Source organism: Rhinoderma darwinii, chromosome 1, assembly GCF_050947455.1.
Source record: "Rhinoderma darwinii isolate aRhiDar2 chromosome 1, aRhiDar2.hap1, whole genome shotgun sequence".
Taxonomy (NCBI): Eukaryota; Metazoa; Chordata; class Amphibia; order Anura; family Rhinodermatidae; genus Rhinoderma; species Rhinoderma darwinii.
The window spans coordinates 518,066,119-518,081,744 of NC_134687.1; the positions used below are offsets into that span (position 1 = coordinate 518,066,119).

At 39.9% G+C, this 15,626-nt stretch overlaps 1 protein-coding gene across 4 annotated transcripts in view; it reads left to right on the forward strand.

Annotated features, from left to right (window-relative positions):
* Window positions 1-15,626, forward strand: part of LOC142659973 (colorectal mutant cancer protein) — a 271,048-nt gene that overhangs the window by 52,562 nt on the left and 202,860 nt on the right. The window contains exon 1 of one of the 4 annotated variants that reach the window (XM_075836628.1): window positions 10,304-10,445. The exons of the other annotated variants lie outside the window; for them this stretch is intronic. Within the exon in view, the coding sequence (XP_075692743.1) occupies window positions 10,434-10,445 (12 nt within the window). The 5' untranslated portion in view covers window positions 10,304-10,433. Of the gene's footprint in view, window positions 1-10,303; window positions 10,446-15,626 lie in introns of those variants that run through there. 4 annotated transcript variants of the gene reach the window in all.

Below are 15,626 nucleotides of genomic sequence, written 5' to 3' on the forward strand. Positions count from 1 at the left end.
AGAGAAGACAGCAGCACTCACAGAATAAATGTGAATCGGGTGCCAGCAAAAAACGTCCCGATCCTCGGACGTGGTGTATATAGAAGAAAGAAAAACTTTGCGGCACTCCAATTTGAAAAAATGGTGGTTTATTCAATCCAAATATAACAGCAACGTTTCAATCCTACATTAGGATCTTTCTCAAGCCTAGTGACACATCTAATACTCAAAGTATATATAGGGTAAAACCCATTTAACTTAATTGGTCTCATTATCATGAGTTACAGTGTTACGTGTCTGAAAACATGTATTGTAAATAATTTAAGGTATCAAAAATAAACAGTAAAATGATACATAAAGTGTATTAGTGCATATACAATAATGTGCATCAAAATAAATAATATAACCCTGGTTAAAAACAACTGATTAGGCCATAATCATTTATGCAAACAGAAGTGTTGAAATATATCGTCATATATCCACTCACCAATCAAAACTTCAGGAGTAACAATGGTATATAGAACCTTAGAAATACAGCGTGTTGTTCAGCTGTATCACTCGTGGCAATCAGGATGTAATGCCCAGAGGCGGAAGTGAAAAGTTGCTAAGCAGCAGGACGCATATGGAGCGCAATGATGATGTATTGCGTTCCAGTGCGTTCCACTGTTATGGTCATGTGAACGGCAGTATCTTAGGTTGCCAAGCAACCCATCAACAAACCCAAGATCACAGAAACCAGTGACATTATCGTATTAATACCAAAGCTAGATATAGCCCAAAGAGGTCCAAGATATACCAGAAGCATATAAATGATATGCAACTAAGTGCTCCAACTAGTGGTAATGGAGATATCATATACTGGTAAAGTGTAACGTTTAAAACATTTTTCAACTTTATGGTGGCAGTTTAAAGATCCACACGTGGGTACAAAGGCCCCTGTCCACCATTACGTGTTCAGAGCGACCTTGTTCCCAAGGATTTCAGAACCCACTGGCAACGTTTTCACGTGCACAGGCAATCCCGATAACCCCTCACGTGTAACAGACCAATACTATCCTATTAACGACATTAAATCTTCATAGTATAAATAATGTAATAATATCTCAACATCACCTGAAACTAGAAAGGAGACTAGAAATAATTCATTTAGAATAATATTTATATATAAGTACTTATTAGTATATCTCAGGACCAAAGAAGACATAATATAGCGATGAAAATTTTTTTATTATATATTATTATTATTGGAAGCAAATATCCAAGATCCTGAAGTTCCGTTGGAAGTGGTGTTCTGATCTAAAGAAATACAAAAAAAGAATGAGAATCATAAAATTCATCAAACATTTCTTTACACAAAAAAGAATATTTAAAATAATGGACATACATGTGTCATTAGTATTGTCAGAGAAGAGAATGTCAGAGAAACTAAAAGTATAGAGTGGAGAATGTGTGTATCTCAGGTTACAATTCTATCTATACCAAATTCTATATTGAGACCAAACGGTCTCAGTGTATTTAATAAGAATATCCATCTCAACTCTTTTTTATGTAGAACCCTATGTCGATCACCACCATATTGTAATGGCGGGATATGATCCAAGATCATGAATGTTAAATCCCTTTCATTATGGCCATGTTCTGAAAAATGTTTAGATATCCAATTTACCATGACATATTCAATGGATAATATCCAATTTTTGGATGTCACAGTATTGATAGACAATAATACACTAATATCTAAAATGTATACCAAGGAGACTGATCGTAACACTTTATTAAGGTTTGATAGTTGTCATCCAAAAAATATGGTCAGATCTTTACCATATAGTCAAATGATCAGAGCTAAGCGAAACACTGACAAACAAGAAGATTTGGACATATCCTTAGATATCATGACTAGGAATTTTTTACAAAGGGGTTACCCCAAATCACTATTGTTGACACATAAGAATAAAATTCAAAATACTGCAAGAGATAGTTTGTTTCAATCAACCAAATCTCTGTCACACAAAAAACAGAAACGGATTCCTTTTATCTCGACATATAATGATGTAAGTGGAGATCTTTCAAGGATTATGAACAAACATTGGCCAATTATTAGGAATAGTTTTGGTCACATTGACGTATTAAACAACAATCCTTTAATGTCCTATAGACGCTCACAGAATCTACGTGACAGATTGGTAAAAACTAGGGTGTCAGGTGGAAAGAAAGGATCACAATTCATGCTTAAACCATTGAAACCTGGTAATGTCCCTTGTCATAGGTGTGTCAATTGTTCCCTGATGTGCAGGGGTAACACTTTCACCCATCCATTAACTGGACAACAGTTTAAGATTAGATACAATCTCACTTGTGACTCGGATTGGGTCATTTATGCCCTATGGTGTCCCTGTGGCCTTTTATACGTGGGGGAGACTACCTGTGCTTTTAAAACCCGTTTAAACAATCATCGCTTTTCAATTCGTAAAAAGAAACTGGATTTGCCAGTCGCTAAACATTTTTCAGAACATGGCCATAATGAAAGGGATTTAACATTCATGATCTTGGATCATATCCCGCCATTACAATATGGTGGTGATCGACATAGGGTTCTACATAAAAAAGAGTTGAGATGGATATTCTTATTAAATACACTGAGACCGTTTGGTCTCAATATAGAATTTGGTATAGATAGAATTGTAACCTGAGATACACACATTCTCCACTCTATACTTTTAGTTTCTCTGACATTCTCTTCTCTGACAATACTAATGACACATGTATGTCCATTATTTTAAATATTCTTTTTTGTGTAAAGAAATGTTTGATGAATTTTATGATTCTCATTCTTTTTTTGTATTTCTTTAGATCAGAACACCACTTCCAACGGAACTTCAGGATCTTGGATATTTGCTTCCAATAATAATAATATATAATAAAAAAATTTTCATCGCTATATTATGTCTTCTTTGGTCCTGAGATATACTAATAAGTACTTATATATAAATATTATTCTAAATGAATTATTTCTAGTCTCCTTTCTAGTTTCAGGTGATGTTGAGATATTATTACATTATTTATACTATGAAGATTTAATGTCGTTAATAGGATAGTATTGGTCTGTTACACGTGAGGGGTTATCGGGATTGCCTGTGCACGTGAAAACGTTGCCAGTGGGTTCTGAAATCCTTGGGAACAAGGTCGCTCTGAACACGTAATGGTGGACAGGGGCCTTTGTACCCACGTGTGGATCTTTAAACTGCCACCATAAAGTTGAAAAATGTTTTAAACGTTACACTTTACCAGTATATGATATCTCCATTACCACTAGTTGGAGCACTTAGTTGCATATCATTTATATGCTTCTGGTATATCTTGGACCTCTTTGGGCTATATCTAGCTTTGGTATTAATACGATAATGTCACTGGTTTCTGTGATCTTGGGTTTGTTGATGGGTTGCTTGGCAACCTAAGATACTGCCGTTCACATGACCATAACAGTGGAACGCACTGGAACGCAATACATCATCATTGCGCTCCATATGCGTCCTGCTGCTTAGCAACTTTTCACTTCCGCCTCTGGGCATTACATCCTGATTGCCACGAGTGATACAGCTGAACAACACGCTGTATTTCTAAGGTTCTATATACCATTGTTACTCCTGAAGTTTTGATTGGTGAGTGGATATATGACGATATATTTCAACACTTCTGTTTGCATAAATGATTATGGCCTAATCAGTTGTTTTTAACCAGGGTTATATTATTTATTTTGATGCACATTATTGTATATGCACTAATACACTTTATGTATCATTTTACTGTTTATTTTTGATACCTTAAATTATTTACAATACATGTTTTCAGACACGTAACACTGTAACTCATGATAATGAGACCAATTAAGTTAAATGGGTTTTACCCTATATATACTTTGAGTATTAGATGTGTCACTAGGCTTGAGAAAGATCCTAATGTAGGATTGAAACGTTGCTGTTATATTTGGATTGAATAAACCACCATTTTTTCAAATTGGAGTGCCGCAAAGTTTTTCTTTTTTTTTCTTTCTTCTATATATATATATATATATATATATATATATATAATATATAAAATCTATATTAGCGTCAGCGCTAGTTTAGCGTTAGTTCTAGTTTAGCGTTAGTGCTAGTTTAGCATTACTTTAGGTTTAGTGCTAGTTTAGCGTTACTTTAGGGTTAGGGCTAGTTTAGCGTTCGTGTTTAGGGCCGTTAGAATTTATTTTACGTCTGTTATATATAAAAAAAATATATAAAAAAAATAATAATTTGTGTCGATTTTAGGTTTACTTTAGGGTTAGGACTTATAGGGCATATATATATATATATATATATATATATATATATACATATCTATAAATATGTCTCAGCGAATGTGCAGCGCAGAGCAAGCCTACGCCTTGCTATGTTCCGACACTTCTGAAAGCGAAACAGACACCACTTCAGAATTTGTTCCCGACAGTGACCGTGATGATTCTAATTCTACCGCTGAACCCCATAGTCCTATGGTGGTGGATACATCAGTCGCTGTAGAGGTGTCAAGTGCAGGGCCGAGTGTTGCAGTCCCTCCCGTGATGTGGGATCCTGCACTATCATTTTCCCCCCAAGTACCCCAATTTGAAGCGACCCCAGGAATTAGTGTTGACGTCCAAAATTTTACCCCCTATAATTTTTTTAATTTATTTATATGTGATACGGTCCTAGACTTGATAGTCCAGCAGACTAATCTGTATGCTAGGCAGTTTGTTCTACAAAAGCCTGCGTCTATGTACTCCAGAATGTGGAGCCCCCACAAGTGTCCCAGAAATAAAAAAAAAATTTAGGCATTACCCTCAATATGGGTTTGGTTAAAAAACCCTCTGTCCGGTCCTACTGGACTTCTAGTGCTGTCCACGCTACCCCTGTATTTGCAGCAGTGATGTCCAGAAACCGCTATGAGGCCCTAATGCGATTCATGCATTTTACTGACAATTCCCAAGTCCCCCCAAGAAGTGACCCAGCCTATGATCGGCTTAATAAATTAAGGCCATTAATCACCCTTCTAAATGATTTATTTTTAAAGTTGTACACCCCTGACAAAAATTTGTCTGTAGATGAATCGCTCATGAGCTTCAAAGGGCGTCTTTCCTTTCGTCAATTCATCCTTTCCAAACGAGCCAGATATGGGGTGAAATTGTACAAAGTGTGCGAGAGCACAACGGGTTACACCTGCGGTTTCAAAATCTATGAAGGCAGGGACTGCCAAATTCATACCCCAGGCTGCCCAGAAACTATTGGCACCTCTGGCAAAATTGTGTGGAACCTAATGGAGCCATTTCTGCACAAGGGGTACCACGTCTATACAGACAATTTTTATACAAGCGTTGCCCTTTATAAAGCCCTCCATGCTGCAAATACAGGGGCCTGTGGGACAGTACGGAAGAACAGAGTGGGACTCCCACAACAGTTGGTGTCCAGGCGTTTGGGAAAAGGAACATCCATGGCCCTTGCAAGTCAGGAATTGCTTGCAGTGAAGTGGGCCGACAAGAAGGATGTCTACATGCTGTCCACCGTACACACGGACACCACTGTGGCAATTACGGAGAGGGGGGCTACCACTGCAAAGCAGAAACCTGTCTGTGTAACAGACTACAACAAATTTATGGGGGGTGTAGACCTTTCCGACCAGGTGCTTCAGCCTTACCTGGTGAAGCGCAAAAATAAGGCCTGGTACAAAAAGGTAGCAATCTACCTCATCCAGGTTGCTACCTATAACAGTTTTTTGTTAGTTTCAAAAAAGCCCAAGGAACGCTCACTTTCCTTCAATTTCAGGAGAAGGTCATTGAGCATCTCCTTTTTGAGTCCACTATACCGGCACAATCCTGCGAATCTGAGGATGTGCGCAGGCTTTCAGAGCGCCACTTTTTACACCCTATTCCTTCCACTGAGACCCAAAAATATCCCCAAAAAAGGTGTCGGGTATGTAGCAAGCATGGCAGAAGGAGGGATACCTGCTTTTATTGCCCCATGTGTCCATCACAACCAGCCCTTTGTAACTACCCCTGTTTCGAAACCTTTCACACGGTTGCAAATTACTAGAATTTAACACAAAAAAAAAAAATGGGTTGGGGGCCTTTTTAGGGAGTCAATTTCTTTATATTTTCTTTTTAGTTCGTGGGCTTTCCAAGTAGGGATTATTTCTTGTGGGAGAGGTTGTAGAGCACATTTTTTTCAGACCGTGAAACTAATTTTACCCCTTATGATTTTTTTATTTATTTGTGGGTGATCAAGTGCTGGAATTAATTGTCCAGTACAAAATCCCACATCCACAATTTTTTTATTTTGACTGTTCTTATGACTATGTCCTGCCACATACAGCTATTACATTCCTAATTCTGTACCGTGATACGGGCATGATCTTTTTTTTTTGGAGGATCTCTAATAATTGAGCTGTTCCTTATCAATACACCATGGTCTTTGTTACGGTTCTTCTGGAAATACTGACATCATTTTGGGGATTAGTGATCCTTTACTGTTCCTATAGATGGTTTTGGACACTGTCCCTTTTATATATTCTGTAGGTGATTGGTTGTTTTGTGCACATAGCGGTTCCTACCTTGCCGGGCAGGGGCCTGTTATGGTGTACCGCGTCACTTGGCACATTCGTCCCTCATAAGGATTGATGGAGCTAAAGAGACGTTGTACAACCAGTCACTGAAAAAAAAAAACCTTGTCATGACAGCCCTGCAGGTGTTCTTCTATCTAGTGAACAGACTCGAGTTTGCAACATAGTTGGATACATTTTCCTCCATTTGTTTGAAGATATTGCCCGTCACTCCAGTACAGTTTATTTTTTCCTCTCTGACTGATTTTATATTAGGACAGAATTCTGTCCACAATGACATCATAATGGCACAGATGCGGGACAACTGCTTCTTCAGCAAGACATAGTCATAAGTACAGGCAAATACGTCTATAGCGACATGTATCCGTTATGAATACACGGCTTCACTTCTCTTCTGTATGCCGCACAAATTTATTAATGTGGCATATTTCTAACAAAATAACCTTCTACCACGTCTCCTCTATTTCATGTGGAAACGTAATAAGAATTTGAAGAAAACATTATATACCCATAGTGTCTGAAATGATACCCATTATTTCCTCCTTTAAAAAATTTTGGTCCGCATGCCCACTACACCACTAGATGAATACCTTTAGGGGTTTCGTTTTTAAAATGGGGTCATTTCTGCGTGGTTTTTTTTTTTTGTTCAGGCAGCTCAATGCCTCTAAATGCATGATATGGGGCCTAGAATTTATTCAATTGTGCCCTGAAAGCCAAAGGGTGCTCCCTCTCTTTTTGGCCCAGCCACACGTCTAATAAGCAGATTGGGGCAACAATGTGAGTATTTTTGAAAACAGGAGAAACCGGGTGATAGATTTTGTGGTGTGTTTCTTCATTCTCATGGTCGCTTTACAAAGAAATCGGTCTTCAAACTGACACTTTTATGAAAAAAGTGAAATAAAATTTTTTTTCACCTGCTATTTATTACATTTAGCAAAAAACTGTGGGGTCAAAATACTTACTACACCCCTAGATAAATACCTTAAGGGGTCTAGTTTTCTAAATGGGGTCGTTTATGGGGAGTTTCTATCGTTCTGGTAGTTCAAAACCTCTCCAAATGTACAGTGGGGCCTAAAACATTTTCAAGCAAAATATGAGTCCTGAAAGTCTCCGGGTGTTCCCTTCCTTTCGGGCCCTGCTGTGTGTCCAGGCAATGCATTAGAGTCACAATGGGGGCATTTTTGAAAACAGGAGAAACAGGGTGATAGATTTTGGGGTGTGTTTCTTCATTCTCATGGTCGCTTTACAAAGAAATCGGTCTTCAAAGTAATACTTCTATGGAAAAAGTTAAATTATATTTTTTTATGCCTGCTTTGCATGAATTCTTACAAAAAAACTGTGGGGTCAAAATACTTACAACACCCCTTAATAAATACCTTAAGGGGTCTAGTTTTCAAAATGGGGTCACTTGTGGGGGTTTCCACCATTCTGACACCTATGACCCTCTGAAAACCTGGCTTGGTGCAGGAAAACAAAATGTACTACAAAATTTATAAAATTATTACTTAACTTGTAAGTCTTCTAAATTGCTCAAAAATTAATTTTTTTCAAAAGTGCTGCCAAAATAGAGTAAAGAGATGGAAATATATATTTAATAAAAAAAATTGTACAGTATGTATGTACATATGTGACATATTGCAGTTAAAAATAGGGAAAAATGATAATTTTTACAAAATTTCTTCAATTTTTCTATTTTTTAATTAATTTCCGCAAATCGTATCAGTCTACTTTTACCACTAAAATAAAGTACAACATCTGACGAAAAAACAATGTCAGAATTACTTGGATATTCAAAACTTTCACAGAGTTATTCTCTGATAAAGTCACACATACCAGATTTAACAAATCTGGCTTGGTCATTAAGGTCCAAACAAGCTTGGTCACTAAGGGGTTAACACACTGCTGTATGGAGGCACCATACAGTAACATCCGGAGTAATCGCTATGGCGCCACAAGACCACTGCCATGTGTCTGAGGCCTTATTCCTATATTTTTGTTTTTTACTCAAATGTACATACTTTGAAAGTATAGTAATAATATATATATCAGATTTGTGACTGTCACCTTGTTACACTGGGGTCCTGGATTTAAATATGATCAGGAGTAAGATCTACATGGAGTTTGTATGTTCTCCATGTGTAAATTTCTTGTGAGTACTCCAGTACACATTGACTAGCTGTAACTCTTGCATAAATGTAGTGCATGCTATAAGCGCCGGATATACTGGTTTACATTTTATGAAGTGTGACATTAATACATGTGCTCCCTGGTGTGGTGGGTAATGTTGACTTTTTGCATTAGTTTTGGTAGTACTGTATAGATACAGAAGTGAGAACGGTGGAGTGGATAGCTTGGAAGCTTGAACGTGTCACTGTAGCTACATCCTGCTCTTGTATGCCGCCACGTTTTACTACAAGCTCTTTATGACTATGGACTAATGGACTGCGCTATAAATCTGGGACGTTTCTGAGTGAGAAGTACGTGTGTGATCACTTTGTCTTTCAGATTAATCTGTTACTAAAACGCTTTTTCCTCTACACGACATTCTTCTTTAGCGCTAAGGAAGAGGGAAGTAAACTGGGAAATGCCAGGCATACTGCTTTGTCCGGAGTTACTATTGTGAAGACTTTTTTGGTTTTCCTCTGTATTTTTGACTTGTGGCCAGAATTCACTTTTATGCTCCACATGCAGCCTAATGTCCAGCAGGCAGATAAATCTGCTGTCCATAATGTAAATAGTGAAGAAGAAGCTCTGTAGTATGACACAACCCTAAACTAATAGAATATACAACTGCTGATCTGATCTAGGAAGGAGAAATGGCTTCAATTGTCTAGTAAAGAGCATGCTTTCCAGTTTCCTCGGTTTTATTTTGACTCCTATGCACTGATTTTGTTTTTGGTTTTCTTATTACTTGAGGGTATCATTAGAACATGTCTGTTCATCTATCTATCTATCTATCTATCTATCTATCTATCTATCTATCTATCTATCTATCACATATCTATCTATCACATATCTATCTATCACATATCTATCTATCACATATCTATCTATCACATATCTATCTATCACATATCTATCTATCACATATCTATCTATCACATATCTATCTATCACATATCTATCTATCACATATCTATCTATCACATATCTATCTATCACATATCTATCTATCACATATCTATCTATCTATCACATATCTATCTATCACATATCTATCTATCACATATCTATCTATCACATATCTATCTATCACATATCTATCTATCACATATCTATCTATCACATATCTATCTATCTATCTATCTATCTATCTATCTATCTATCTATCTATCTATCTATCTATCTATCTATCTATCTATCTATCTCTAGCTATCTATCTATCTCATATCCATCTCTATATCTTGTTTGTGCACATTTTTACCCGTAAGCGCAGTGATTTAATTCCCTGGAGCAGCTGTCACCTTTTTTTACTAGGATAGAGAAAAGGTTATGACTCTAATGCCCTCGTTTCCCGGAGCAGATCTCCATCATGTGGTGTACCAGTGTCTGACTGTATATATTGTTCATGTTGTGTAAGGTTGGGCTGGGATTATTAAGATTAAGGGTGGGACTTCTCAGATTTCCTTTTAGGAAGTTGTCTGTAGGGTGTCTCAGTCTATTGCTTCATTGAGCTTTGCACAGACTAAAAGTGTACAACGGAGGGAGCGGACTGTGAGAAAGTTCTGAGAGTGTCTTCTCACACTTAATAGAGATCTATTGGGGTAACTTCACGTTACTTTATGGTCTTAGGAATTATTTTCCTTTCTTAAGGACATATTCAGACCTACATGAAGCCTAAGGTAAGTGTAGAATATATAGTATAAGCATGAAATGTTTTATCTGCAATCATGTTATCAACAACGTTGAGAGGACCAGGAACAACAAACTCGTTCAGGAATCTTGTCATGTTTACAACCATGGTAGGTTAACATGACTAGCACCTCGTTAGGCTGGGTGAGCGAAGAATTGTCGTCCTTAGGAATGCATTAGACTAGGGATACTAGAGTATTTGTCTCACTACACACTGCCGCAGTGATAAATGGCTGTACATAGAAATGCATTGAGTAGTTTGAGAATGTCTTTGAAATCGCTGCAGCCAAAGTGATCTACTTGGTGTTTTTAAAATCGCTACATGCTGTTATTTCAGAACTACACTCTTGACTGGAGCGATTTTGAACAGATTTTCAAGCTACTCCATGCATTCCTATAGACAGCGATTTATCACAGTGATATCACAGCAATCATTTGAAGTGAGATAAATACTTTGTGTGTCTCCCTAAGGTCCTCTTACACGACGAGGGTCGTGTAAACGAGCGCCGATCAACGAGACAGCTCATTGATCAGCGCTCGTTTGCTCCTTTCACACGGAGCTATCGCTTCTTACTCCAATCGCTCGTCCCCATACATTTCCATCACGTCAGCAGCACATCTCCCTGTATACACAGGAGATGTGCTGCCGTCAACTATAATTGTATCGTTTTAAATGTCGATACTATCAGACAATGAATGAGCATTTGCTCGTTTATCGGCTGATCGTTGCCCTGTTTACACAAAGCAATTATCGGGAACAAGCTTTCTGTGAACACTTGTTTGCCCAATAAGTGGCCAGTGTAAAAGGGCCCTTAGCCTAATGCATTCCTATGGACAGCGATTGCTGCTGACATCCTGCTCTTCTGCAAGTTTTTTGTTTTGCAAACGGTAAATGTAATGTGGGTTTCACATTATTTACCAAAAAAATAAAAAATACTGTGGAAAATTCTGCAGTTGGTAAGAATTTCTTAAGTATTGCGTGTATTAGAACTGTTTTATGTGTTTATTGCTTGTATATAAAATATTGTAATGTTACATTGAAGTGTAGCTAAACATTTGACAAACTTCTGACATGTCATAGTGACATGTCAGAAGTTTGGATTGGTGGGGGTCCGAGCACTAATACCCACACAAATCGCTAGAACGAAGCAGCTGAAGCGCTCGTGTGAGCGCTCAGCCGCTTCGTGTCTGTTCGGCTTTTTCCGTACACCAATACATTTATTTCCGGGAACAGGCACGAAGCGGCTGAGCGCTCACACGAGTGTTTCAGCTTCTTTGTTCTAGTGATTGGTGGGGGTCTCAGTGCTCGGACCCCCACCAATCCAAACTTCTGACATGTCACTATGACATGTCAGAAGTTTGTCAAACATTTAGCTACACTTTAACTTGTGATGTGTGATCCACATCTTATTAAGACGTGTATTTAACTACTGGTCCCATTTAGGCAGAGCAGCTCTGTACTTTGCCTGATCCGACCCTCTGGTTTTGAGCACTCTCGAATTCTGTTTTATAAGCAATATTCTAAAGTGTTATTTGAACCCCTCCCTTTATAGGATAGAGATTCTCATAGTAGAACCAAGGTAAAAGAACATATTGGGCTTAAGAAAGGTCAATAAAAATAAAATTCAGGGGCTCAGAATTTGTATTTTTCTCACCGATCACCATGTAACTTTTGGCTGGTGTGCTATTTTAAATGTAAACCACCACACATGTAGGAACCTGGATACCGCCAGACCTGTAGGAACCTGGGAACCGCCAGACCTGTAGGAACCTGGGAACCGCCAGACCTGTAGGAACCTTGGAGCCGCCAGACCTGTAGGAACCTTGGAGCCGCCAGACCTGTAGGAACCTTGGAGCCGCCAGACCTGTAGGAACCTTGGAACCGCCAGACCTGTAGGAACCTTGGAACCGCCAGACCTGTAGGAACCTTGGAACCGCCAGACCTGTAGGAACCTTGGAACCGCCAGACCTGTAGGAACCTTGGAACCGCCAGACCTGTAGGAACCTTGGAACCGCCAGACCTGTAGGAACCTTGGAACCGCCAGACCTGTAGGAACCTTGGAACCGCCAGACCTGTAGGAACCTTGGAACCGCCAGACCTGTAGGAACCTTGGAACCGCCAGACCTGTAGGAACCTTGGAACCGCCAGACCTGTAGGAACCTTGGAACCGCCAGACCTGTAGGAACCTTGGAACCGCCAGACCTGTAGGAACCTTGGAACCGCCAGACCTGTAGGAACCTTGGAACCGCCAGACCTGTAGGAACCTTGGAACCGCCAGACCTGTAGGAACCTTGGAACCGCCAGACCTGTAGGAACCTTGGAACCGCCAGACCTGTAGGAACCTTGGAACCGCCAGACCTGTAGGAACCTTGGAACCGCCAGACCTGTAGGAACCTTGGAACCGCCAGACCTGTAGGAACCTTGGAACCGCCAGACCTGTAGGAACCTTGGAACCGCCAGACCTGTAGGAACCTTGGAACCGCCAGACCTGTAGGAACCTTGGAACCGCCAGACCTGTAGGAACCTTGGAACCGCCAGACCTGTAGGAACCTTGGAACCGCCAGACCTGTAGGAACCTTGGAACCGCCAGACCTGTAGGAACCTTGGAACCGCCAGACCTGTAGGAACCTTGGAACCGCCAGACCTGTAGGAACCTTGGAACCGCCAGACCTGTAGGAACCTTGGAACCGCCAGACCTGTAGGAACCTTGGAACCGCCAGACCTGTAGGAACCTTGGAACCGCCAGACCTGTAGGAACCTTGGAACCGCCAGACCTGTAGGAACCTTGGAACCGCCAGACCTGTAGGAACCTTGGAACCGCCAGACCTGTAGGAACCTTGGAACCGCCAGACCTGTAGGAACCTTGGAACCGCCAGACCTGTAGGAACCTTGGAACCGCCAGACCTGTAGGAACCTTGGAACCGCCAGACCTGTAGGAACCGCCAGACCTTTTGGAACCGCCAGACCTGCTGGAACCGCCAGACCTGCTGGAACCGCCAGACCTGCTGGAACCGCCAGACCTGCTGGAACCGCCAGACCTGCTGGAACCGCCAGACCTGCAGGAACCGCCAGACCTGCAGGAACCTTGCTTTAAAATCTTGAAAGAGAATAACCGCATTCACGATGTCTGTAATATACTACATTGGATTTTACCTCTTCTACAAGCCATTGTTAGCCTTGTAATGTTTGTTTTCCAATATTTCTGAAGTTCTTGTCATTTGTTTTGTGTTTCTATTGTATCTATTAGATGACCAAGGTTGCTTAAAGATTTATGTTGCTCCACTTGTGTTATAAGAGACAGCAATTTATCTTCTGCCTGTGAAATTCTATTGTAGGAAGGAATGCCCTGCAAGAGAGTACATATTACAAGTGCCCCCTGCATCTGACCCATTCTGACCTGAGGGCACAGTAATTACTTGATCTGCAAGAAATGGGATTTGGCACCTGTGACTCTTGGAGGCATGCTGTCTTGTCTTATCCCTTGCCCCAGAGTATTTCAGATAAATTGAGTTGACGTCTTATTACAATACTATTGTTTTTGTTTTTTTGGGGGTGGGGTTATAGCTACTTTTGGGCTAATAGTTAACATTGGGGTTACCTCAGATTCTGTCACTATGTTGGGCTCCTCTTCGTCCATTGCATTACTGTATTAGAACTGCAGGTGATATTGCTTAACTTGTAGATTACTGTACTTGATCCGGTTATTTATAGGGTGATTATTATTTAATGGATTGTTTTCATGTCTGGTACACCACCATGTGTATATAGGTGGATTTACTTTTCCTATTGTTCCACAGTCTTTAAGAATGTTTACATAAATAAGCCAATACAGCTACTAGAGATTATGTACAAATTGTTAAGGCTATGTTCACAGAGTTTTTTGCAGGCGGAATTTCTGCCTCAAAATTCCGTTTTGGAAATTTGAGGCAGATTTTACTCTCCCTGCACGCTGATTTTTGCAGCGTTTTTCGCCTGCGGCCATTGAGAGCCGCGGGCATAAAACGCTGCGAAATACGCTTTCTCTGCCTCCCATTGAAGTCAATGGGAGGTCAGAAGCGGAAACGCCCGAAGATAGGGCATGTCGCTTCTTTCTCCCACGAGGCGGTTTTTCCACTCTCGTGAGAAAACCGCCCCTGCCTCCCATTGAAATCAATGGGAGGCATTTTCAGCCGTTTTTGATGAGTTTTTTGGCGCGGTTTCCGTGTCAAAAACTCAGTGTGAACATAGCCTCAACGCTCCTTTACCTATTTCAGAATAGATGATCGTGCTAGGTGCAAACATTTACTTATTTTCTGATGGCTTTGTGGGAGTATGAGGCCCCTTGTACGCACCTTTTTTTAATATATCATGGAGTATGTTTTGTGTGTAGTAGACTAAACATCCTGTGCTTTGACTTCATAGTTTTATGTGGTCATGCAGAATTTACAATGAAGTTAGTCCATGACCTTTCATGGTTGCACCAGGAATAGTAGGTTTCTCTTTTAGTATATGATCAGGTCATTGCGCTGGAGATATGATGCTATGGGTCTCTGTGGTAAAAATAGGCTGCAATGTGTTTAGTGCCCGGTTTGATGAAACTTGTTATCGCTCTTATTTTAGAGAGGCTCTGTCACCAGATTATAAGTGCCCTATCTCCAACATAATCTGATTAGCGCTGTAATGTAGATAACAGCAGTGGTTTTTATTTTGGAAAAACTATAATTTTTGAGCAAGTTATGAGCAATTTTAGATTTATGCTAATGAGTTTCTTAATAGACAACTGGGCGTGTTTTAACTTTTTACCAACTGGGTGTTGTAAAGAGGAGTGTATGACTCTGACCAATCGGCGTCATCCACTTCTCATGGTTCCAGCCCAGCTTCTTTCACTGCCCAATCACACTGTAACAATGGGCTGAAACAATGAGAAGTGTATAAAGCTGATTGGTCAGTGTCATACACTCCTCTGTACAACGCCCAGCCCAGTTGGTAAAAAGTAAAAACACGCCCAGTTGTCTATTAAGAAACTAATTAGCATAAATCTAAAATTACTCATAACTTGCTCAAAAATGATCGTTTTTCAAAATAAAAATCACTGCTGTTATCTACATTACATCGCCAATCAGATTATGTAGGAGATAGGGCATTTATAATCTGGTGACAGAGCCTCTTAAAGCTTCAATTTAAATATTCT